We start from the raw sequence: 21,770 nt of genomic DNA, 5'->3' as shown, positions 1-21,770 counted from the left end.
AATGAAATACATCATAGCCTATTGAAAAGCTTTTCCGGACAGCCTCACAATAGACGGCACCTTCTCGAGACGACGCACAATAGATGCCGCGCTGCAATGAGGCGCGCGCTCTATTGCAAGTGAGGGATAAGATATTAATTGTAATTTATTGCGCGCTCAAACAAACACCCCGATCGACGCGGGATGTGAATTTGCGCAGGTGATGTTCATCACTGATGACGGGCTGGAGGTGGATTAGCGGCAAAGGTCACTTCCTGGTGGACACGGGAACATTAGCGTATTGCTTGGTAATGTTGATTTATGAGCTTGTCATCGGATGGATGCATTCAGTTGAATCTAGCGAAGTTGAAAACAGCTAGATATATTATTGCATTCATGCTGGTTTACTACAGAATATGGATTGAAACGTTTTTTTTTTTTTTGCATAACTGTTAAAAGGTGACCAAATTTTCGTAGTAAGTTAAGCTTTGCATTAATAATAGAAATCACCTTAGGCATTTACGCGTTTTATAATCGGCTAATATTAGTATGGCTTCGTAGCTTGTCAGCTGTTATCTTTTCTGATAGTTTAAAAATGTATAATATTTTATAAAAGCAATATTTCATAACGTTTCCACTTGTTGCAAACAGTCATTCATTGATCAGGGTCATTGTGTATGTAAGTAACTCAAATGCATTATAGTTCGTGCAAGATTTCTTTTATCAACTGTGGGAAGACGTTAGATAAGATAAATACCCTGGCAATCAAGCAGGACCCCATTTGTCCATTACAGCTTGGCCGCATTTAACCAGATACCACCTTCGGCCTCCAGAATTGATGCCGATTTGGACATTCTAATCGGCAGCTGCATACGTGAGCTGACGGTAAACCGCAGCTTGCTAATCATCTGCACAATGCCAAACTTTACCTCGAGCAAACCAAAACGCATACCGATGCAATTTCGTGGCCCATCCCCAAAAGGCAGAAATGCGTGAGTGTGTCTCGAGTGCACCGCATCCGGTGCAAACCGGTCCGGATCGAACCGTTTCGGATCGGGATAGATGGTTGCATCGTGATGTATCGCGTAGACCGGTACCATCAGCATCGTGTCTCGGTCCAGCGTCACATTTGTTGACTCCACCGGGTACGGTTGTGTGGAAACGCGTATTAAATTCGGCACTGGTGGATATATGCGAAGAGTCTCTGCAAGAAGATTGGGGTGTGAGAGGTGTTAGCATGATACTCTACCAGGTTGAGTGTCATCACCACACTCGTCGCGATGCGCTATTTACCATTGATGACCTGATCGAGGTACGTCATCTCCTTGAGTGCGTCGTACGTAATCTGGCCGTCGTGAAGCTTGAGCTTTTCCAGCACTTCGGCACGCACCCGTTCCTGAATCTCTGGATTGTTGGCCAGCTCGAACAATGCGAACGACAGCGTCGTCGAGGAGGTCTCGAAACCGGCGAAGAAAAACACAAACGCCTGGGCTGCTACCTCGTCCAGCGTTAGCTTTTCCAGTCCTTCCGCCGACTCGTCCTCAACCGTGCCCTTATTTTTGAGTTGTATCAACAGATTGAGGAAATCGGGCCTTACAATCGCGTTCTGTTCCCGATCCCTAACGGTTTCAGTTACTAGTGGCATAAAGAATGACGTCACGTCCGATGGTAGCACGGCTAGACGCAACCGTTTCGCCAGATCTTTGCAGGAAATTAGCAAAAATGTAAGCATGTTTCTCCAAGCAGGTGGTTTGAACACTTTATCCCCTATTTCGAGCAGCTTCGATCCTTCGTTTTTCAACGAGTTGCACTGCAACCCAAACGCACACGATCCTACCACATCACACGTAAAGCACTGGGACAACAGTTTCACATCAATTGGTTCTTCCCGTTCGACGTAACGGGTTACCGATGCCAAAAACTCATCACCAATCTCGCGAATTGTAGTAAACATTAGCTTGATCTTGCCGGAGGTGAACGTAGGGCTGAGCTTGTTGCGCAGATAGCGCCACCGCTCACCGTCCAGCGCAAACAGATGTCCGGACAGTGGATCGTCTCGCTCGTTAACATACAAACCACGATCGTGGAAACTGTTAAAGTCTTTAACCAGAATGCGTTTCACCATGTCCAAATCTGTCACGATCAGCACGGGCTTCAGCATGAAGTACATTCCGACGAGCGATGACGATTTGGCCTTGCCCTTGTCGTACGCTTCGCCCAACACATCGTTAAAATGTAGCTTAGAGCCAACGCCTTTCATATTACCGACCGGGAACGATGCGTCCAGCTGCGGAATATTTCGGGCTGCCCAGTAACGGTAGTGTTGTTTCACATAGTAGTACAGCAGGGCAAGGGCCGGCAAAACCAAATACAGCACCACACTGACGTAAGCCATGGTTTAATTTATATTACACCAACCAAGACCTCAACAGATCGTACAACTTCTCTCGACCGAAGTCAAGAATTGACTGAGCATACGAGAACGCCACCCCAACCAGACTGTCAGTTAGCCATTAATGGACATTACGAACTGCGAGCCAACACACAACCACCATTATTTTATCTTCTAACGTATGTGTAGTGGTACCGGGCGCTTTTACATTATATGAACACAGTCGCTCGGTGTGGTCAAAAATATTCGATTGCTTCTTTTTTTTATTCTCAGGAAATTGACACCGCGAACATGCACCCTCGCCCATACAGAAACAACCACAAAAAATCACGCATTGGATAATATGTTTAGCAGCATGTGTGCGCCGCTGCGCAGCTTGCTTTTTATTTTTGGATTTGGTTATCAGAAATTTAATTTTGATCACTAGTTTGCAGTCGAAAAACTGCGGTTTCGTGCTATGTATACGTTTTGTAATCACAAACCAAACCACACCCGATTTCTCATTTAGTTTGCTGTCGAAATTTGTTTGTCTTGATGAGTACTTGTCGTTTGCTCAGAAACTTGAACCGGTCGTCTGGAGACTCTTTCCTTTTTGATACATCTCGTTGCTCAAGCATGCCTTGCTGTATGATATTAGAACACACACTTTTTGCTGGTAACGTAACGCAATTCTTAAAGAGCTACTCTAATAAAGTTGCCATAAATAGACAGAGCATCAAGTGTGCACTTGCACAAATAGCTAAACTCGTGACGCTTTCAACCAAATTCCTCCTTCTGCCTCTGGAAAGCCAGAACTTTTTGATAGCTTCAGGGGAACTATTGTTCGCCGATCAACACTGAGACACAATTTGCTTAGCAGCTGCACAATGCCAAACTTTACTTCCAACAGTCCAAATCGCATGCCGATGCAATTCCTTGGCCCTTCTCCAAACGGTAGAAACGCGTAACTGTGACGGCTGTTGATCGATTCCGGTGCAAAGCGATCTGGATCGAATCGTTTCGGATCGGGAAATATGGCCGGGTCGTGATGATACGAATGCACTGGAATAAACACCATTGTTCCTTTATCCAGCGTTACATTCAGTGTTGGAAGGTGGTACGGTTCGTTCGATACTCGCATCAGCTGTGGCACGGGTGTGTACAAACGCAACGTTTCTGTAACGATAAAATCCACATTTAAGTTAACATTACACAAAACGTATCGTTTCTGCTTACCATTGATAACCTGATCGAGGTACGTCATCTCCTTGAGTGCGTCGTACGTAATCTGGCCGTCGTGAAGCTTGAGCTTTTCCAACACTTCGGCACGCACCCGTTCCTGAATCTCTGCATTGTTGGCCAGCTCAAACAATGCGAACGACAGCGTCGTTGAGGAGGTCTCAAAACCGGCAAAGAAAAACACAAACGCTTGTGCAGACACCTCATCAAGCGTTAACTTTTCCAGCCCTTCCTGCGAATCGTCCTCAACCGTGCCCTTATTTTTGAGTTGTATCAATAGATTAAGGAAGTCGGGACGCTCGATCGCGTTGCGTTCTCTATGTTCCACCGTCGATCGTACTAGTGGTCGGAAGAACGAGGAAACTTCGCCAGGCAGCGCAGGCAAACGGAGTGCTCTCGAAAGCGATGGGAAAATTCCTATCGCAATCGAGTAAATCATACGCAGGGGACCCTGTCGAAATACTTTGTCACCGATGTCAAGCAGCTTCGATCCTTCGTTTTTCAACGAGTTGCACTGCAACCCAAACGCACACGATCCTACCACATCACACGTAAAGCACTGGCACAGTAACTTAATATCGATCGGTTCGTCCTGATCGATGTACTTATCGAACGAGGCCAAAAACTCATCACCAATCTCGCGAATCGTTATGAACATCGATTTAATTTTGCCCGAGGTGAACGTAGGACTGAGTTTGTTGCGCAGATAGCGCCATCGTTCACCGCCGATCGAAAACAGATGTCCGGACAGTGGATCGTCCCGTTCATTTACGTACATTCCACGATCGTGAAAGCGATGGAAGTCTTTTACCAGCATTTGCTTCGCAAGATCCAGATCTGTCACCAACAGTATGGGGCTGGTAAGAAAGTACATCCCGGTAACGGGTGACTGTCCGAGGAATCGCTGATACGCCTCATCGAGCAATTCGGCAAAACTTCGTGTGCTTCCAACACCTTTCAAATTACCAAGCGGAATGGTTGGTTCAAGTTGAGGAATACCCTTATCTTTCCAGTAGCTGTAACGACGTCGCACGTAATAATATAGCAGCGATACTACAGCAATCAGCAACAACAACCACAACGCCATTTTAACGAAGTTCTTCACTTGTCCACTGTTGCAGTGGCACTGGTTGCGAGAGAATTAAATGAACGGTTGGTAGGTCTTGTGGACCCAAACAAAATGCGAGCGAGAGAGAACTGTTGAACACATACATAAACGCTTAATCTATGCTTACCGTGGTATTCTTGTTTATCGTTTTACTAAACCCAGCCGATAGCCAAATTTGGCAATCTTGGGTTTCATGTTATGTATATAATGTAAACAAAACACGTCTTTTTTTCGTCATTTGTACTTGAAATTATTGTATTTTGCCATGTAAAGATAGACAACATAAATATCTCTCCTGAAACATGCATAATTCAACAGTGAACTGACTTGTGCTTCGACGAAGTCTAAATTCTAAATATATTGTTTCCATATTGCTGAGCTAACTGTTGCCACTGATTGTATCGGCTAGCAATCGGGTTCGACTCCATCACGAGATCGTGTCCAATATTAAGGGTCGCATCTATTACTCCAGGACCGATCGGTCTCCAGAGGGTGCCCTGCAGTAAGCTATCCACAGTTGGTGTAGGATTTCTGTACAAAAACATTAATAAAACGTGATTATGATACACGTAACAATATTACTAGTGGCGCACTAACTCCAACAACAAGCACAAAACTTACCCATATCGTGCAAAGTTTGTCCACATGCGTACCATACGTTGGCGCACTGTGATAGCATGGCTCGTTACAGGAAGTTCTCCAGCTCCAAACGACTTCGGTTCGAACAGATAGCATAGCTCATCGCCGTGCGTCGCACCAGGTAGCGTAATACCGACGGACTGTTTCACCAAGTTCAGATCGCCATCGTACTGGAACTGGTACAGATACACCGACGACCGTGCCGCATGCCGCTTGGCCATTTCAAGCTGTGGATACGCAAACTGATGATCCGTAAGATAGACGGTGAACTCATTCAGCAACGCAGCACTCAAAGGTTGACTCTGCCAATAGTATTGCCGGAATGCTTGACTAACAGCCGCAGAAGCAGCACTGCCCTCCTGAATGTTCCAAACAAATGGTACCAGCAGGTGAGGGTTGCCATTGAACAGATCGAAGATGCCCGGGTTTGTAACCAATTCGAGGGCAGAAAACAGAAGCGCATCCTTTTCCACATAGCCCGCCATCAGCGGTATGGCACGATACGATCCACTCTCGATTAGCTCGATCGGCAATCGGTCGAGTGCAATTGGACCGGGTGCGTTGGCTGGTTCAACGACAGGAGCAAAATCTACCGGTCTAAGTAGCAGTGGTACACCCTGCGTCGTCAAACCTTGCTGCTGTGCGACCAAGCTACGATAAGGAGCCTGCCGCAGCGCTGCCACCATTGCAGCCGTATCGGTTGTGGAAATACCGAGCGCTGTTGCCAAACGGTTTGCCTCGGTGCGTGGATTTGGCTGCAGTGACCAGGAATTTAGTGCGCTTCCGCTATGTGTGATCGCCCGCTGGAACAATCCCTCGGTAAGCGGTGACAGTGTCAAGAAGTGTACCATTGCACCACCAGCCGATTGGCCGAACAGTGTCACTTGGTTTGGGTCGCCTCCGAAGGCGACAATATTCCTCTGCACCCACCGTAACGCTTCGACACAATCCTTGATGCCCCAGTTACCCGACGCATTGCTATCGCCCGTGCTGAAAAATCCGAGCACACCCAGCCGGTAGTTGATTGTTACGATTACCACATCTTCCGGCATGAAGTATCTTGCGCCGTAAAGTGCATCATCGCCGGCACCGCCACTGTAGGCACCGCCGTGCACAAATACCATCACCGGGCGCGTTCCGATCAGTGAGGGACTGTACACATTCACGAACAGACAATCTTCTCCCTCGGTTGGTAGGGCATCCTGCGAGGGACAAGTGTTGCCGTGCTGGCTGGCATCACGCACGCCGGACCATCCGCCATGCGGTACCGGGTTTGTAAAGCGTAGCCCACCGACCGGGGGTTCTGCGTACGGAATGCCCTTGAAGGAGTAGTACGTGCAGAACAGACCACACGACTCGGTCGTACCTTGTACTTGACCACCGGATGTAGTAACGATTGGACGGTCCTGCAGGATAAGCACACTTGAAAGAATTGCAATGATTTGACGATGTTATGCTACACGACCTACCTGACTCTGCCCACGGCCAGTCAGTGCCAGCAGGACAAGCAATTGTACAGTCCGGAACCACATTTTGCTAACATAAAGGTATGCCTTCTCTTTGCTGCTAGATTGCCACTGAAGCTTTTATACAGCTTCATACGGTGACTTTTTGTTTCCGCCTGTTTTTTTTTTTTTTTTTCGATTAGATATCGTTGCCTGCATTTAATCCACTTTACTTGATCTTGAAAAAACGAATGATACAGTAACAATCAAGCATTAAAAGCTCTGGCATCACAATCGTATCTTTATGAATCACGTGCGTACAGTGACGATTAATAGTCGTATTTGATAACAAATTTTCGTCCAATTTCGTCTTCAGGATGATAATTTCTAGTACATTCTCATACGAGTAATTGGTTACTGGAGCAGTTTTATACTCATCACTCAAACAAACGAACTAAAAATAGAACAGATAATTCCAGCTAAAGATAAAAGTAACGATTCTTAACATTGTCGAGTTATGGGAGTATTACTTAATTTTATATCTGATATTTGTGAAACTGGCTAAATGGATATTGTTTAAAATATAATGTGATGAAATCATAATGACCGAGCTAATTAAAATGGTTATATTTTTCGTTTTTTATTCAAAATTACACATTGTTGGTTATTTTAAAATAGCTTCGTTATATAACAATAAGTAACGTAATACGTTTTTCGTTAGTTTCCTTTTCTTGCTAACGCGCACTCTAGGACGCTCGATTTATCAATAACTCGACACGTCCACTGGGGTACGGTATCGGTTGATTTGGCGATATCAGCAACGTTGCCGGTGTTTCCGGACTTAAGCGCACAGTACACTCTGTCAAAATTTGGCCCAACCCCACGCGAACTATCAACAGGGCAAGGTTTGACCCTACAGGGAATGGTACGCAACCCAGTGGGCGGTAAAGAGGTGTCTCTTTCTTCGATCGTAGCACAGGTCTCTCTGGGTCGAACCTGTTTGGATCCGGATAGAATTCAGTATCATGGTGCAGTGCATAGATAGGGACGATCACTCTTGTGTTCTTCGGAACCAATAAATCACAGTTAGGTAGACGATTGTTGGCACCGCTGATAAATGACACCTCATCGATTGGGGGATACTTGCGCAGCGTTTCTGTAACATTCAGTACAAACATTGTTAGATGAGAATTTTGTATAGTTATGCAGCTTAACTTTCTCTCTGTCTCTCTCTCTCTTTCACTTACCTCCAATAATCTTGTCCAGATAATCGACCATGGAATCACCGGAACGCTTTAGTACCTTGTGGAGATTGTTTTGAATCTTTTGGTGGTGGGCCAACTCAAACAAACAGGCTACCATTGTGCCTGACGCTATGAAAAATACATTCTGAACTAATTCCAGCATTAACGACTTTGTAGCATGAAACGCCATACGATCAGCTGCAGTTGTCTGCTGTTCCTCGTGTTTCATATACTTCAAGAAGTTGGCATCCGTTGTGCTAGCGGATGCAATGGAACTTACCAGTTCCTCAAGAATCACAGGATATTCTTGGACGTGGTTTAACGCTTTGTGCAATACCCGAATAAATGCCGTGTTTGGAAAGGCCGTTGATAATACGTCCCAAACAATACCCGATGGTTGTTTGGCTAGTTTCTCTGTGAGGGGAATTATGTGACTGTCATCCTCATACCTCTTCCCGAATATGCATCTCGTTATCGCTCTTGCCACAAACAGCTCCACGATTGCTTTAACATCCACTGGAGTTTTATACGATACTAATATTTCTATTATCTGTACACTCTCCTCCATCACCACGCCAATCAACGTGTCAAAATGTTCATCCTCGAACGTATTCCACCATTTTACGAACGTTGCACACTCTGATGCATCATTTCTGCTCAGCTTCACAAAATCCTCACTTAGTATATGCTCGATCAGGCGAGGATCGGTCGGTATTACACAAGGCGTTAGATACATCACCGCTCCACCTATGGGCCACTTTTTTGCCTTAAACGAGCGATATAACCTCTGCGTCGTGTACATACGATGCTCTGTACGTCCCGCTGCCTTATAGTCACCGTACAAGACACATGTCCGGCCGGTGCTAGGAAAACGACGATCAACCCACACCGATCGTCGCTTGTCCAGTATCAAACACATCCCAAACCCACCGATCAACAGTACCGTAGTACCGAGAGCGATCCAAAACTCCACGATCAGCATTTTCTGTCGTGTGGAACTTTTACGAGACTAGCACACTTTTCAACTGGTTTGTTTCGATGTGCATCAATCAGATAATAGACCACCGGGTTGAGCATAGCACGCCGGTTCAAGACGATGCGGCATGGGCATTGATTTCGCAAGAATCTATTTTATCATTGCTCCAGAATCGAACGACCGATAAGAGTCCGTTGCATAATTTTAGACGGGGACGTACTGAAGCAGCAAGGTATTAAGATTCCCTCACAAAGTATGATTAACATCGCTTAGCTATCTCGTGTGTGCATAATAAGATAGTCACTTATAAGGGCATAACAGATAAATGTTTGACTCACATTATCTCCAGTTTTTCGGTGTCAAATTTCTGCTTTTTTTCCTATCATGCAATTGGTTCAGAAACACTTTCTTCTTTCCTTTTTTATGTTGATAAGTAGCCACATAGCTCACAACGTATGTTTTATAATTTAACTTCATAATAAATTATTGTTGTGCAATTTTTTACGAAAAGCGGTTGCAAATTATAATTTCTCTCACTATGTTTTAAATCAAAATACGAAAGTCCTGCTAAAACCTAGTTGGGTTCGTTCTTGATACTAATGAATAGATTTTTCCAAAAAAGAAAACAAATCGTATGCAGCTAAAAATTTAATGTTTTTGATAGCATAACACTGCTGTAATTTGCTATTGTACTGCTTTTTTACAGACACGCATACAAATTAAGCAAACTTTTGTAGAATTTAACATTTTGTTCTTTATTTTTTGCTATCAAATTGCTTCACAGTTAGGTGTGATTTAGATATCAACTAATCATCAACGATCATTTGTATTCAAACATCTAATACCTTCCATCTAACTCTTCATTTACCTTCGATTCTGATGGCTAGAACAACGCTTCAACAGTCATAAATTAGTCAATAATATCTAATTCAGCTATGCTGTGCTCATTCTTCATCAATATTCATATCCAAAACTGAGGCCTTCCGTGCTCAACAAATGTGTTTTGTGTTTTGCAGTCGAAAATTTAAACGAAAAATATCACCTCTTCAGCTTCTCTGTGATGCTCTGCGTTCGTTTGGAAGGAGAGCAAAAAAATTTAAGCATCAATATAAAGACGCAATTTGTAAACCTACCAATACGCCGGTTCCACCACCACATTCAAGCACCCCACTTTGTAAATCCACACCGTGACCATTCGCTCTAAACCATTGTCCAAAATTATGAAGGCCACACCAGTTCATGCCTCTCGATGATCATCAGCGTGGCGTTGTGGAGTGCTACCCATGTATTCAAAAAATGTTGGTTCCTGTCCCACCCTTGCTGTGAATCTTCGTCTATGGATAGGGTAGGGGGTTGTTAATTTGGGTCTCACTCTTGCTATCTCTCTCGCTCCTTTCATACATAAAGGAAGGGGGCAAGCAATTTGCAGTACCATCCCTCCCTTGCCATTATTGTCATCCAGCGAGCAAGTGAAATGTTTCCCAAAAACTGCTCAGTCATTACGGATTCGCAACACTACTTCATTTTCGTTACCGGATGGTGATGAGTCTTCTTTTTGACTTGGCAAACTTCAATTAAGCTCCAGGCGCACGCGCGTGATGTTGATTGTTTCATTTACATCCCACGCGCACTCTACTGTCCTCAACTGTCACGGCGCCTTAAATGCAGTATCTTATCTGCCACAATTTGTTGTTCCAAATAAACCAAAATCTACTCGTCACGTTGCTGTCAAAAGGCGCAGTTTCACACATGTTTTTTATCTCTTCAATTGCTCGTACTAAATCAGCTTTTATTTCTAAAACAAAAAACAAACCAATTCCTGTTCCTTAACAACAGCTAATAAACTGTAAAACAAAGCGACGTATTCCATAGTAAAATCGCAGCTATCATCTTACAATCTTTCCACTTTCAAGTAATTGCCCTCGTTCGGTGACAGAGTAATCATTTTCGGATCAAACGATACTCGGTCCGGCGTCCGCGCTGACGGTGAGAAACGGAATTTTCTCAGCAGCGTTATTAAACCCACCTTGGTCTGCATCACACCAAACCGCAGCCCGATGCAAATGCGTGGCCCCTCACCGAACGGAAGGAACGTGAACGGATGTCGCTTCTTCACCTCCTCCGGTGTAAAACGATCCGGATCGAACCGTTCCGGATCGGGATAGTGGTCCGGGTCACGCTGGATAGCATGCACTGGAATTTGTACTAGCGTTCTTTTCGGTATCACATGTTTCGTACCGGGGATAACATAATCAACCGATGGTACGCGATTCAACGACTCTACTGGAGGATACTTCCGGAGCGTTTCTGTAATAATTTTAAAATTATTTCACCAGTTCGCTACTTCTTCACAACATTCAACGTACCGTTTATCACATTGTCCAGATACTGTATGCTCATGGCAACATCGTACGTCACCTGTCCACCGTTTTCGTTGATTGCTTGGTTGATTTCCTGCCGAAGGCGCTCCTGAATGTCGGGATTCTTGGCCAGCTCGTACAGGCAGAAGCTTTGCGTGGTGGAGGACGTTTCGAACCCGGCCAAGAAAAACACGAATGCCTGTGCTGCTAGTTCCGTTTGCGTCATTCCTACCTCACCCTTGCCAACACTACCATCATCACTGTCGTCCAGCTTGCCCTTGTTCTTGATCTGCAGCAGCAAGTTCATAAAGTCGTTCCGCTTTACGTTGTTCGTTTCCCGATAGTTGACAGTATCGCGCACAATTTTCATGAAAAAATCTTCCACATCATCGTACGTGATCTTCATGCGAAGCTTTCGCACCAGTCCCGGATACGATGAGGAAAGGAACAATTTAAACATAATGATCGGATTAAGCTCAAACGCTTTGTTGCCGTATTTGCGAAACTCTGAGTCTGCTGTCCGGAGCGTATTACACTCGATTCCGAACGCACACGTACCGATCACATCGGTCGTAAATCGGCTCAACACATCCTTCATCTCGATCTCCGGCTGGTTGTAGTTCGCTTCCATATACTTTTCCAACTCGAGCGCCACATCCCAAATCGTGCCAAACATTTGCTTCATCCGGCCGGATGTGAAGGTGGGCGTAAGCTTCTGACGCAACAAACGCCACGGATTTCCTTCCAGTGCAAAGAGATGACCCGACAGTGGATCATCTTTCGCGTTGTTGAACACACCGTGATCGTGGAACACATTAAAGTCCTTCACCAGGATCGTTTTAATCAGGTCCGGATCGATTACGAGCACCGATTGTATGATGAACTGGCTAATACCAACGTACCGTTCACCAAGCTGCTTAAACTTCTTGTACAGCTCTTCATGGATGTCGGCACCATGGCGAGTTTGCGCTTGTCCCTTTGAATGTCCAAATAAAAGGTGAGGATTCGGAGCGTATGGAAATCCATTATCCTTCCAATAGTTGTGTTTGTTGCGTATGAATAGGTACAGCGCCGACACTACGAAGATAAACGCGGCCAGCACCGCGTTAATGAGTTCCATGTTTCGTTCGCCTTATTCCAACCTCCGGAACTAACTGAGCAGGTACGTGTGGCGCTCGGCATATTATATAGGAGCTAGGCAATGTTGCTCAGAAAACTCGCCCGTCTTAGATTAACCGTCACATCATGACAGTGTGCGTGTGGAAGCGAGTAGCCGGCTGCCTTGGGTGATGGGTTGAGATGTGCCCAATCTTAAATTTTACCAGTCATCGATCTGTGATATTTACAAACAGCTTTGAGGAGGTGTGCTAGTGTTGGTATCAACGCAAGTTCAGTTTTTTTATTTTTTGTTGCTTTACTGCACCGTGATATGAAGATTCAACCACCCATTAGAAGAAAGTGCTGAATGCAATGACTTAACGTATGGTAGAAACGTGTGTTGCAGGGTTTTCATTGATTGTATTGACACATTAAGCGTGCTGTAGAAACTTTCGAGCATATAATTGATTCCTACAGTGCGCAATTGGCTTGTTCGCTGTATTACCTTGCATGGTAGGCTCGACACGCGTTCAAAACACGATACGAGAGCAGGTGACTTTTATCAATTAATTCGAATAAATTGCATCAGCCGAATTCGATTGGATGGATCTGCCGCAGTCACGCGGCAGATCCGTCGTTTGTAAAGGAGATTTATTTTTATTACTTTTAGCATATTAGCAAGTTGACACTAACTAACACTATAGTATATAGCATCAGATTGCCGGCATAACCAAGCTGGTCGTTAGGACATCAAATAAAAGGGGAAGTATAAACATATTGTTAATTTTTATAAGAAAAATAAATATAAATTACGTACAGTATAACATTTTATAAAACAGTGTATAATTGAATAGTGTTAAAAACGTGACAATTTCAAATCAATTTAAAAAGAAATCTTTTTATTGCCACCCGAAAGCAAAAAAAACTAATAGTTTAATTAATAAGATATAATAAGAGAAATAGAAATTACGTAGGGGAATCGAACCTCAACTTGTCGGCATCATTCGGTCGCGTATAGTCATATTATATTTGCCTATATATATTTATTTCCATCTCTCGTTTTGTTAGTTAGAGCTATCCATCTATCCAGCTATAATTCTATCCATCCCATATCAAAGCTTTTGAACAGAAACAGCTTGAAGATTCTGAGGAAAACCCCTAAAAATTATTTGTAGAAAACGACAGAACCGCAAGCACAATTTAAATCTTTTTTCGAAGTATATTTTACCGTAAAATATTAATATCATCCCACTTCAACAACACTACACGACTTTTTCAACCTTCAGATAGTTACCACCTATCGGGGACAGTGTGAACATCTTCGGATCGAACTCCACCCGCTCGGGCGTCCGCGCTGACGGGGAGAAGCGGAATTTGCGCAACAAATTTATCAAGCCCACCTTTGTCTGCATCACGCCAAATCGCAGCCCGATGCAAATGCGTGGCCCTTCGCCGAACGGCACAAACACGTACGGATGTCGCTTCTTCACCTCGTCCGGCGTGAAGCGATCCGGATCGAACCGTTCGGGATCGGGATAGTGGTCCGGGTCACGCTGGATAGCATAAATCGGTATCTGCACAATCGTTCCTTCTGGTATGACATGTTTAGTGCCGGGAATAACATAATCGTGCGATGGTTTGCGTGTGAGCGTCTCAACCGGTGGATATTTGCGAAGCGTTTCTGTAGCGGATCAGCAAAACCAAAAAATAAATTTAAGTTCTTCGTCGCTTAGTGGCGCACTTCAGCTGAGCCATACTTACCGTTGATTACGTTATCCAAATACTGTATATTCATAGCGATATCGTACGTCACTTCGCCTCCATTATCATCTATTGCACGGGTGATCTCGTCACGAAGCCGGTCCTGTATGCCCGGATTCTTTGCCAGCTCGTACAGACAGAAGCTCAACGTTGTGGAGGACGTTTCGAACCCGGCCAGGAAGAAGATAAGCACCTGTGCAGCCAGTTCATTGTGCGTTAGGCCAACTTCACCCTTCCCAACAATCGGGCCATGATCGTCCAGCTTGCCCTTGTTCTTGATCTGCAGCAGCAAGTTCATAAAATCGTTCCGCTGCACATTGTTCATCTCGCGATAGTCCACCGTTTCGCGCACAATTTTCATGAAAAAGTCTTCCACATCTTGCTGAGTAGTGCGAACGTGCAGCTTTCTCGCCAACTGCGGGTACGAGGACGCGAAGAAAAACTTCGTCAAAGTTACGGGATCCAACTCGAACGCTTTGTTGCCGTATTTGCGAAACTCCGAGTCTGGTGTCCGGAGCGTATTACACTCGATTCCGAACGCACACGTACCGATCACATCGGTCGTAAACCGACCCAACACATCCTTCATCTCGATCTCCGGCTGGTTGTAGTTCGCTTCCATATACTTTTCCAACTCGAGCGCCACATCCCAAATCGTGCCAAACATTTGCTTCATCCGGCCGGATGTGAAGGTGGGCGTAAGCTTCTGACGCAACAAACGCCACGGATTACCCTCCAAACCGAATAAATTTCCGGTAAATGGATCATCTTTCGGGTTCGAATACACACCACGATCGTGAAACACGTTAAAGTCCTTCACCAGGATAGTTTTCACCAGTTCCGGGTCAACCACGATCAGTGACGGCATTACGAAAAGGCTTATGCCACCGTACGGTACTCCACGTTGCTTGAAGTGGTTGTAAAGCCCCTGGTTAATGTCGGCCCCATGTCTCGTACGGGATTGTCCCTTCACGTGTCCGTAAAAAAAGTGAGGATTCGGTGCGTACGGTACGCCCTGGTCCTTCCAAAAGTTGTGCTTGCTGCGCACAAACAGGTACACAATCGACACTACGAATATAAATCCGGTCAGCGCTAGAGTAATGGGCTCCATGGCGAGATGGTAGCTCTTGACGATGTTTGCCAGCTCTTCCGAAACTGAACCTACATTGCGCCGGAGTTGTTCAATATATAACTTGGAAGCGAACACGGGGGCATAGATAAAATGCGTAGCACCTAAATTGTACCTACACAACTTGATATCGATGAGATGACTTGACGAAAGCGCCCAATGTAACACGGAAAAACTGACTCTAACACCATCGCCTTCGTTGATGTAGTGTTGGTGAAGTCGTTTATGAGTTTGAATGTTTCTCCATACACGAGTTAGATAGTTCGAAGGGCGTTGACTTCAGCTTCCCAAACATGAGCGTGTTACATGATTCAAATGTTAACCGTCTTTAAGAAAAAGCACCGAAACGTTGAACTACATATATTCTGGATCTGTAATGTTTTTGTGGCCGATCGCGGATGGAATGCGAAACAAAACAATACAATTGCCCCAGTCTGTATGTCTATGACACACTATGACCACCATCCTATGTTGCCTCGCTTTGCCTTCCAATTGCCTATGAACGTGTGGATTTGCTCTACTCTGTCAGCACCTAAGGCCGTAAGAATTGGTTTCCTTAATATCATTACACATACATCAATAAGCTACAGCTATACAGCAATCATGATGAAATCACCACATTATGTTGTATTGTTTACTTGTGGTTTCTCTCGCTCTCTGCGCCAGTGCGGTAATTATGTTTACCAGCGTATGATGTCATACGTGTTATACATCCTCGGGCAAAATAATTGAATGATTTTTTTATTAAATATCTTACCTATAATAACTCCAAAGTATCTGCTGCAAAATCGATTCCATTATCACCATATCCTAGATAATGCAATAACGCTAGCGCTACGCAATCTTGTGGGAATGTTTCGAAATACGCATCGTCATTACTGCAATGATACAGCTGGATTACATGTACCCTGGAGCCTCCGTTCTTCAGAATTAATGCATCAAATAAACCGTACAACACACACAGAACAACGTCAACACCAAGTGTAATTGCATCATTTTCTGGTTTGCTTTACCATTTTGTTTTATTTTCGCATTTGCATAATAACTGTTTTTTTTATAATAATAATAATTATTATAGATTATTCATAAAATTTATTTTATTTTCGCTACTTGATTTTTGCAAAACAAATAAATAGTTTTTGCTTACTTTTTTCATTTTTTTGGCTTAACGACCTCTAAGATCACGCCGACCATCGAAATGGCTTACTAGACTTGCCGATACCACGTATTTGGTTAGTCAGGCCTCACTACGGGAGAGCGGTCCGGATGGGATTTGAACCCCGGTGGTGCCGTTTGAAGACCGGCGCCACTGTCGCATACGCTTGTTTGTTATTTATTATTTGCTTAGTATTATGAGTAAAGAAGATCGACAAAACGTTCAACAAAAGTTTTATATATTTTGTATAACTTTCAGTAATGTACATTAGCTAATTGTCTACCTCAAAAGATTTTTAACTCTGAACTCCAAGCCATGAATTAGTAAAAATGTTGACAGTGAATCTTTGTCATCGAGAAACTAAGCTTTTACAAATTTTTCTGGCAATATTGTCCACTAAATCTTGATCGACAATCAAAGTCAAAAACTTGAAGTTATTTATGCCATTACTTTAGTCTCACTTACGATGTTGATCGAAGATATAAATGTTCAGTCTGCTTGCATAGGGACACAGATTTCGAATATTCGAACATGTATAAATCATTTTGAGGTCAAAAGACGCATCAGACTAGTATAATGACGAAGAATATAATGTTTTTCTACTTCTTCTTGGCTTAACGACCTCGAAGGTCACACCGCCCATCGAATGGCTCACAAGACTTGGTACAAACCGATACCACGTAGTTGGATAGTCCCCGGATGGGATTTGAACCCCGGTGCTGCCGTTTGAAAACTGGCGCTGCTGTTGCCTACACTACTGGGCCGCTTACTAGACAAAGTAAATATCCGAGGATAGATGGCTTGCAAGTGCTGGTCTATCAAGTCATCAGCAAAACAAATCAATTAATGCAGATACCTTAGAAAGCCTGTGGCAAGTTTATTTATTGGCCGATGGATTTTCGAGTAAAATTAATAATAATTTAAATGGACTACACAAATTAAACCTAATGGGTACCCATGTACTGGAGGAATTGTGAAAAAAGCATAAACTTTAATCTTATTTATGATTATCGCACTGTTACCCTAAAATAGATAAGCCGTCTTAAATGCGTGTTACAAAAAAAAATACTGTTTTTTTATCTTGGCGCATTCAACGACCGTCTAGTTCAACTAGCAAAAATCTTCATCTGAAACATTTATATCTTATCAACCTTCAGATAATTACCCGTAGTGGGCGATAATATGAACGATTTGGGGTCGAACACAATTTCTGCCGGCGTTTGAGACGATGGCGAGAAGCGGAAGTTTCTCAGTAGGGTGATTAAACCGAGCTTTGCTTGCATCATTCCAAACCGCAATCCGATACAAATCCGAGGACCTTCACCAAAGGGTAGGAACACGTACGGATGGCGTTGCTTCACTTCGTCCGCTAGGAAACGGTCCGGATTGAATTGGTCCGGCTCGGGATAGAACTCTGGGTCGCGCTGTATAGCGTACACCGGGATCTGGATGAGCGTATCCTTCGGAATTACGTACTTGGTGCCGGGTACGGTGTAATCACGCATTGGCACACGAGTGAGCGACTCAATCGGTGGATACTTGCGTAGAGTTTCTGTAACAGAAGGACAGGTTGTCTTACAGCAGTTTGCTTAATTCATTTGAGAGATATAGCCTTACCATTGATCACATTATCCAGATACTGGTTGTTTATGACCATTTCGTACGTCACTTGTCCATCGTAGTCTTCGACCGCACGTTCGATCTCGTCACGCAGACGGTCCTGTATATCCATGTTCTTTGCCAGCTCGTACAAACAGAAGTTCATCGTGGTCGAGGATGTCTCAAATCCAGCCAGGAAAAACACAAACACTTGCGCTGCTAGCTCGTTCAGTGTCAATCCAGTTTCACCTTTCACCCCATCGGTTGCACCCGCATCACGCTCATCTAGATAGCCCTTGTTCTTGATCTGCAGCAGCAAGTTCATAAAATCGTTCCGCTGCACATTGTTCATCTCGCGGTACTGTACAGTGTCCCGGACGACCTGCATGAAAAACCGTTCCACACCCTCATCGGTCAGCTTTACTCCGATCCGCTTCGCCATGCCCTTAAACATCATGGCGAACACAAACTTCATCATCAGCAGCGGATCCTGCTCGAACACCTTGTTGCCGTACTTCAGGAAATCCGAGCTCGGATTCTTCAGCGTGTTACACTCAATGCCGAACGCACACGTGCCAATCACGTCCGTCGTAAACCGGGCCAGCACGTTCTTCATCTCCACTTCCCGGTGACAGTTTTCGTTCATATACTTTAGGAATTCTTCCGCCACCTGCTGAATCGTGCCAAACATTTGCTTCATCCGGCCGGAAGTAAACGTGGGCGTTAGCTTCTGACGCAACACACGCCATTCGTGTCCCTCCAGGGCGAACAGATGCGCAGAAAGTGGATCTGCCTTTGCGTCATTAAACACGCCACGATCATGAAACACGTTGAAGTCCTTCACGAGGATCGTTTTAATCAGCTCCGGATCGACCGCAACCAAGCCCGGTATGATGAAGAAGCTCATGCCACCGATTATTTCACCGCGCGATTTAAGGTCCCGATAAATCTCTTGATTGATAACTGCTCCGTGCTTCGTCTTGAAGTGCTCCATGTGTCCCATGAACAGATGAGGTTTCGCACGTGCATAAGGTATACCTCGATCCCGCCAATAGTTGTGCCGACTGCGCAGGAACAAATACGCAATCGAAACGACAAACACGAACGCGGTTAGCACATAACTCAAAAGCTCCATCTTGCTTCGCTCAGCGATGCCACGCAACTGAACTGATGCGAACACCGCTCGCGATACTCTTTATTTAGTTTCTTCCGTGCAAATACTTCGTACTTTGATGTATTTATTGGTGTGTGCGTTCAATGCGTTAAACGATGACTTGCAGCTTTTGACTGTTCCAGGTGAAGAGATTTCTTTTTTTGGCTATCTTTGCAGACCACACGTACACATGTTTTGTTATGTTGACTAAGTTTCGTTGTTCCTACTGCAACGGAGGCCTGACCTAGGTTGATGATTAACTCACTATCGCATTGGACGTAGATAGCGGATTCCAAATAAGGATCACGGTGACTTCTACAGTCGTACCGCGTGGGTGACTAAATATCAGACTGATTGTTGAAATGCGCGTGTTTGCTATTACCAGCCGATAAAGGTGCTAATTTGCCATATACGGGCAACCATCCGATAAGGTGTGCTGCGTCGATTTTGTGATAGACTTACCGGGAAGGTAGGAATTATTCCCTATCGCCGACTGATTGGAAATACACATTATTCTGTACTTGTACATCATTTATTCAAAAATCTAAACTCAAATTTGCCATAAAGCTCACCCAAGCTTCTCCACCCGTAAATAATTACCGCCCGTGGGAGAAAGAATGAACGATTTCGGATCAAACAGTATCCGTTCAGGTGTTTGGGCAGTTGCAATGAAGCGAAAAGCGCGTATCAAGGTCACCAGACCCACCTTAACCTGCATCATCCCGAAACGCATTCCAATGCACATCCGAGGCCCCTTGCCGAACGGTAAAAACGTGTACGCCGGGCGGTTCTTGCACTGCTCAGCCGTGAACCGATCCGGATCGAAACATTCCGGTTCGGGATAGTACGCGGGATCGCGATGAATGGCAAACACCGGTATCTGAACACCTACTTTACGTGGTATCACGTGCTCAGTGCCGGGAATTGTGTAATCCTGCGTCGTGACTCGGAGAATTGTTTCCAGTGGAGGATACTTCCGAAGAGTTTCTGGAGTGAAGAAACGAAATTCGTGTACACAAAAACAATGGATGAGTTCAAATGATTTCATAAAAATATGATCAAGCATACGCACCATTAACCACCTGTCCGAGATATTCGTTTCCCATCACGACCTCGTACGCCAGCTCGCCACCGTTGCTCTCGATTGCACGATTGATCTCCTGTCGCAAACGTTCCTGAATGTCAGGATTTTTTGCCAACTCATACAAACAAAAGTTCATCACTGTAGAGGACGTCTCAAATCCGGCAACAAAAAAGATAAAAACTTGTGCCGCTAGCTCATTCATCGACATACCGCCCAAACATTCCGTTTGCTCCTGATGACCGTCTCCCTGCACCACAAGACATCCCTTGTTTTTTATCTGTAGCAACATGTTCAGGAAATCGTTTCGCTGTACATTGTTTTCCTCTCGATGCTCAACCGTTTCGTGGACGAGATTCAAGAAAAACTTCTCCAAATCTGAATCGGTCACCTTTACGCCCAACTTCGTCGCCGTATCCTTGAACAGCATAGCAAAGGTCATCTTCAGCACACCCAACAGTTTATGCTCGAACACCCGTTTGCCGTACTTCAGGAAATCCGAGTCCGGTTTATGCAGCGTATTACACTCGATCCCGAACGCACACGTACCGATCACATCTGTGGTAAAGCGCGCTAGGATCTCCTTCATTTCCAACTCCTGCCCTATGCTCCCAAGCAGATGCTTATGCAGTTCTTCCGCAACCTGCAGCATGGTACCAAACATTTGCTTCATTCGACCCGATGTAAAGGTTGGTGTAAGTTTTTGTCTTAACAGTCGCCACTCGTGACCCTCCAGGGCAAACAGATTGGCGGACAGTGGATCTATCTGGGCGTTGCTGTAAATGCCACGATCGTGAAACACGCCAAAATCTTTCACCAGAACCGTTTTCACCAACTCAATATCGCACACCATCACCAATGGCATAAAGAAAAAATTATACCCCACGAACCGTTCCCCACGATCCTGTGCGTAGTTGTAGATTTCTTGCGTAACGTACGCGGCGTGCCGTGTGGTTCCATTGCCCTGCATCTGACCGAACAACAAACTCGGGTTGGGTTTGTACGGGAAGCCTCTCTTGCGCCAGAAACTGTGCCTGTCGCGCAGGAACAGATAAGCCACCGATAGTATTAACATCACGCCCAACAATATCACCTCGACCAGCACCATGGTGAACCAAATTCTAAGCACATCAACTTCTGAAACGAAACTGATGCAAACCGTTCAGCCAAACCTCAATGTACTCTCGCACACTAAAGATACCAACCAATGGCAACAAACTGTTTTACTTCCAACACAAAAATGGTCTCTCTCGTACCAACGACATCCACAGAATTCATCATCCATCGTTTGGAGGTTCCAACTCGGTCCGAATTTTCTTTCCCGCACACAAGCCATTAAAATTCCACCCTTACATCCTCATGCCAAACACGGATTTATTCACATAAACAAAACAACCATATGGTAAACATACGGCCGGTTATTCGGCGCGAT

At 44.7% G+C, this 21,770-nt stretch overlaps 9 protein-coding genes across 12 annotated transcripts in view; 2 read left to right on the top strand and 7 right to left on the bottom strand.

Moving 5' to 3' along the window:
• Nucleotides 1–21,770, top strand: part of LOC126559307 (uncharacterized) — a 116,388-nt gene that overhangs the window by 68,633 nt on the left and 25,985 nt on the right. The gene's annotated exons all lie outside the window — the stretch shown is intronic.
• Nucleotides 1–21,770, top strand: part of LOC126557015 (sodium/calcium exchanger 3) — an 87,615-nt gene that overhangs the window by 56,446 nt on the left and 9,399 nt on the right. The gene's annotated exons all lie outside the window — the stretch shown is intronic.
• Nucleotides 763–13,444, bottom strand: LOC126557806 (cytochrome P450 6a22-like). 2 transcript variants are annotated; one of them, XM_050213702.1, is made up of 3 exons: nt 13,430–13,444; nt 1,273–2,403; nt 763–1,183 (listed from the first exon to the last, which is right to left on the bottom strand). In XM_050213702.1, exons 2-3 carry the CDS (start codon nt 2,372–2,374, stop codon nt 768–770), a joined length of 1,518 nt encoding a protein of 505 aa, XP_050069659.1. In that variant the 5' UTR covers nt 2,375–2,403; nt 13,430–13,444; the 3' UTR covers nt 763–767. The 2 variants fall into 2 exon arrangements, with proteins under 2 accessions (XP_050069659.1, XP_050069657.1); XM_050213700.1 differs by lacking the exon at nt 13,430–13,444 and having other exon boundaries at nt 1,273–2,457.
• LOC126557824 (probable cytochrome P450 6a14) lies at nt 3,111–4,688 on the bottom strand. The gene is made up of 2 exons (XM_050213721.1): nt 3,587–4,688; nt 3,111–3,526 (listed from the first exon to the last, which is right to left on the bottom strand). The coding sequence occupies exons 1-2, from the start codon at nt 4,674–4,676 to the stop codon at nt 3,111–3,113; spliced, it is 1,506 nt and encodes a 501-aa protein (XP_050069678.1). The 5' UTR covers nt 4,677–4,688.
• Nucleotides 5,042–6,889, bottom strand: LOC126557615 (juvenile hormone esterase-like). The gene is made up of 3 exons (XM_050213457.1): nt 6,806–6,889; nt 5,319–6,742; nt 5,042–5,228 (listed from the first exon to the last, which is right to left on the bottom strand). The coding sequence occupies exons 1-3, from the start codon at nt 6,866–6,868 to the stop codon at nt 5,042–5,044; spliced, it is 1,674 nt and encodes a 557-aa protein (XP_050069414.1). The 5' UTR covers nt 6,869–6,889.
• On the bottom strand, nt 7,528–9,038 carry LOC126557965 (probable cytochrome P450 6a19). Its single transcript, XM_050213894.1, has 2 exons — nt 8,029–9,038; nt 7,528–7,937 (listed from the first exon to the last, which is right to left on the bottom strand). The coding sequence occupies exons 1-2, from the start codon at nt 9,005–9,007 to the stop codon at nt 7,528–7,530; spliced, it is 1,389 nt and encodes a 462-aa protein (XP_050069851.1). The 5' UTR covers nt 9,008–9,038.
• On the bottom strand, nt 10,893–21,445 carry LOC126557791 (probable cytochrome P450 6a14). 2 transcript variants are annotated; one of them, XM_050213675.1, is made up of 3 exons: nt 21,068–21,445; nt 11,368–12,102; nt 10,893–11,308 (listed from the first exon to the last, which is right to left on the bottom strand). In XM_050213675.1, exons 1-3 carry the CDS (start codon nt 21,411–21,413, stop codon nt 10,893–10,895), a joined length of 1,497 nt encoding a protein of 498 aa, XP_050069632.1. In that variant the 5' UTR covers nt 21,414–21,445. The 2 variants fall into 2 exon arrangements, with proteins under 2 accessions (XP_050069632.1, XP_050069631.1); XM_050213674.1 differs by lacking the exon at nt 21,068–21,445 and having other exon boundaries at nt 11,368–12,525.
• LOC126557792 (probable cytochrome P450 6a14) lies at nt 13,684–15,354 on the bottom strand. Its single transcript, XM_050213676.1, has 2 exons — nt 14,221–15,354; nt 13,684–14,140 (listed from the first exon to the last, which is right to left on the bottom strand). The coding sequence occupies exons 1-2, from the start codon at nt 15,329–15,331 to the stop codon at nt 13,722–13,724; spliced, it is 1,530 nt and encodes a 509-aa protein (XP_050069633.1). The 5' UTR covers nt 15,332–15,354; the 3' UTR covers nt 13,684–13,721.
• Nucleotides 17,587–19,299, bottom strand: LOC126557788 (probable cytochrome P450 6a14). Its single transcript, XM_050213669.1, has 2 exons — nt 18,123–19,299; nt 17,587–18,057 (listed from the first exon to the last, which is right to left on the bottom strand). The coding sequence occupies exons 1-2, from the start codon at nt 19,237–19,239 to the stop codon at nt 17,642–17,644; spliced, it is 1,533 nt and encodes a 510-aa protein (XP_050069626.1). The 5' UTR covers nt 19,240–19,299; the 3' UTR covers nt 17,587–17,641.

The sequence above is a fragment of the Anopheles maculipalpis genome, chromosome 2RL (assembly GCF_943734695.1).
Source record: "Anopheles maculipalpis chromosome 2RL, idAnoMacuDA_375_x, whole genome shotgun sequence".
NCBI lineage: Eukaryota > Metazoa > Arthropoda > Insecta > Diptera > Culicidae > Anopheles > Anopheles maculipalpis.
The sequence above is the reverse complement of the archived record's forward strand: the minus strand, read 5'-3'. Positions and strand labels throughout refer to the sequence as shown.

What these genes read in the sequence shown, in the direction of transcription:
- LOC126557806 (XM_050213702.1), bottom strand. Translation starts at nt 2,374, where the DNA reads ATGGCTTACGTCAGTGTGGTGCTGTATTTGGTTTTGCCGGCCCTTGCC. An exon ending in CCTCGATCAGGTCATCAATG is followed by an intron (nt 1,184 to 1,272) that starts GTAAATAGCGCA and finishes ATCTTCTTGCAG; the next exon opens with AGACTCTTCGCATATATCCA.
- LOC126557824 (XM_050213721.1), bottom strand. Translation starts at nt 4,676, where the DNA reads ATGGCGTTGTGGTTGTTGTTGCTGATTGCTGTAGTATCGCTGCTATAT. An exon ending in CCTCGATCAGGTTATCAATG is followed by an intron (nt 3,527 to 3,586) that starts GTAAGCAGAAAC and finishes TTATCGTTACAG; the next exon opens with AAACGTTGCGTTTGTACACA.
- LOC126557615 (XM_050213457.1), bottom strand. Translation starts at nt 6,868, where the DNA reads ATGTGGTTCCGGACTGTACAATTGCTTGTCCTGCTGGCACTGACTGGC. An exon ending in CTGGCCGTGGGCAGAGTCAG is followed by an intron (nt 6,743 to 6,805) that starts GTAGGTCGTGTA and finishes CTTATCCTGCAG; the next exon opens with GACCGTCCAATCGTTACTAC. An exon ending in ACAAACTTTGCACGATATGG is followed by an intron (nt 5,229 to 5,318) that starts GTAAGTTTTGTG and finishes GTTTTTGTACAG; the next exon opens with AAATCCTACACCAACTGTGG.
- LOC126557965 (XM_050213894.1), bottom strand. Translation starts at nt 9,007, where the DNA reads ATGCTGATCGTGGAGTTTTGGATCGCTCTCGGTACTACGGTACTGTTG. An exon ending in TCTGGACAAGATTATTGGAG is followed by an intron (nt 7,938 to 8,028) that starts GTAAGTGAAAGA and finishes TGAATGTTACAG; the next exon opens with AAACGCTGCGCAAGTATCCC.
- LOC126557791 (XM_050213674.1), bottom strand. Translation starts at nt 12,481, where the DNA reads ATGGAACTCATTAACGCGGTGCTGGCCGCGTTTATCTTCGTAGTGTCG. An exon ending in TCTGGACAATGTGATAAACG is followed by an intron (nt 11,309 to 11,367) that starts GTACGTTGAATG and finishes AAATTATTACAG; the next exon opens with AAACGCTCCGGAAGTATCCT.
- LOC126557792 (XM_050213676.1), bottom strand. Translation starts at nt 15,331, where the DNA reads ATGGAGCCCATTACTCTAGCGCTGACCGGATTTATATTCGTAGTGTCG. An exon ending in TTTGGATAACGTAATCAACG is followed by an intron (nt 14,141 to 14,220) that starts GTAAGTATGGCT and finishes GATCCGCTACAG; the next exon opens with AAACGCTTCGCAAATATCCA.
- LOC126557788 (XM_050213669.1), bottom strand. Translation starts at nt 19,239, where the DNA reads ATGGAGCTTTTGAGTTATGTGCTAACCGCGTTCGTGTTTGTCGTTTCG. An exon ending in TCTGGATAATGTGATCAATG is followed by an intron (nt 18,058 to 18,122) that starts GTAAGGCTATAT and finishes CTTCTGTTACAG; the next exon opens with AAACTCTACGCAAGTATCCA.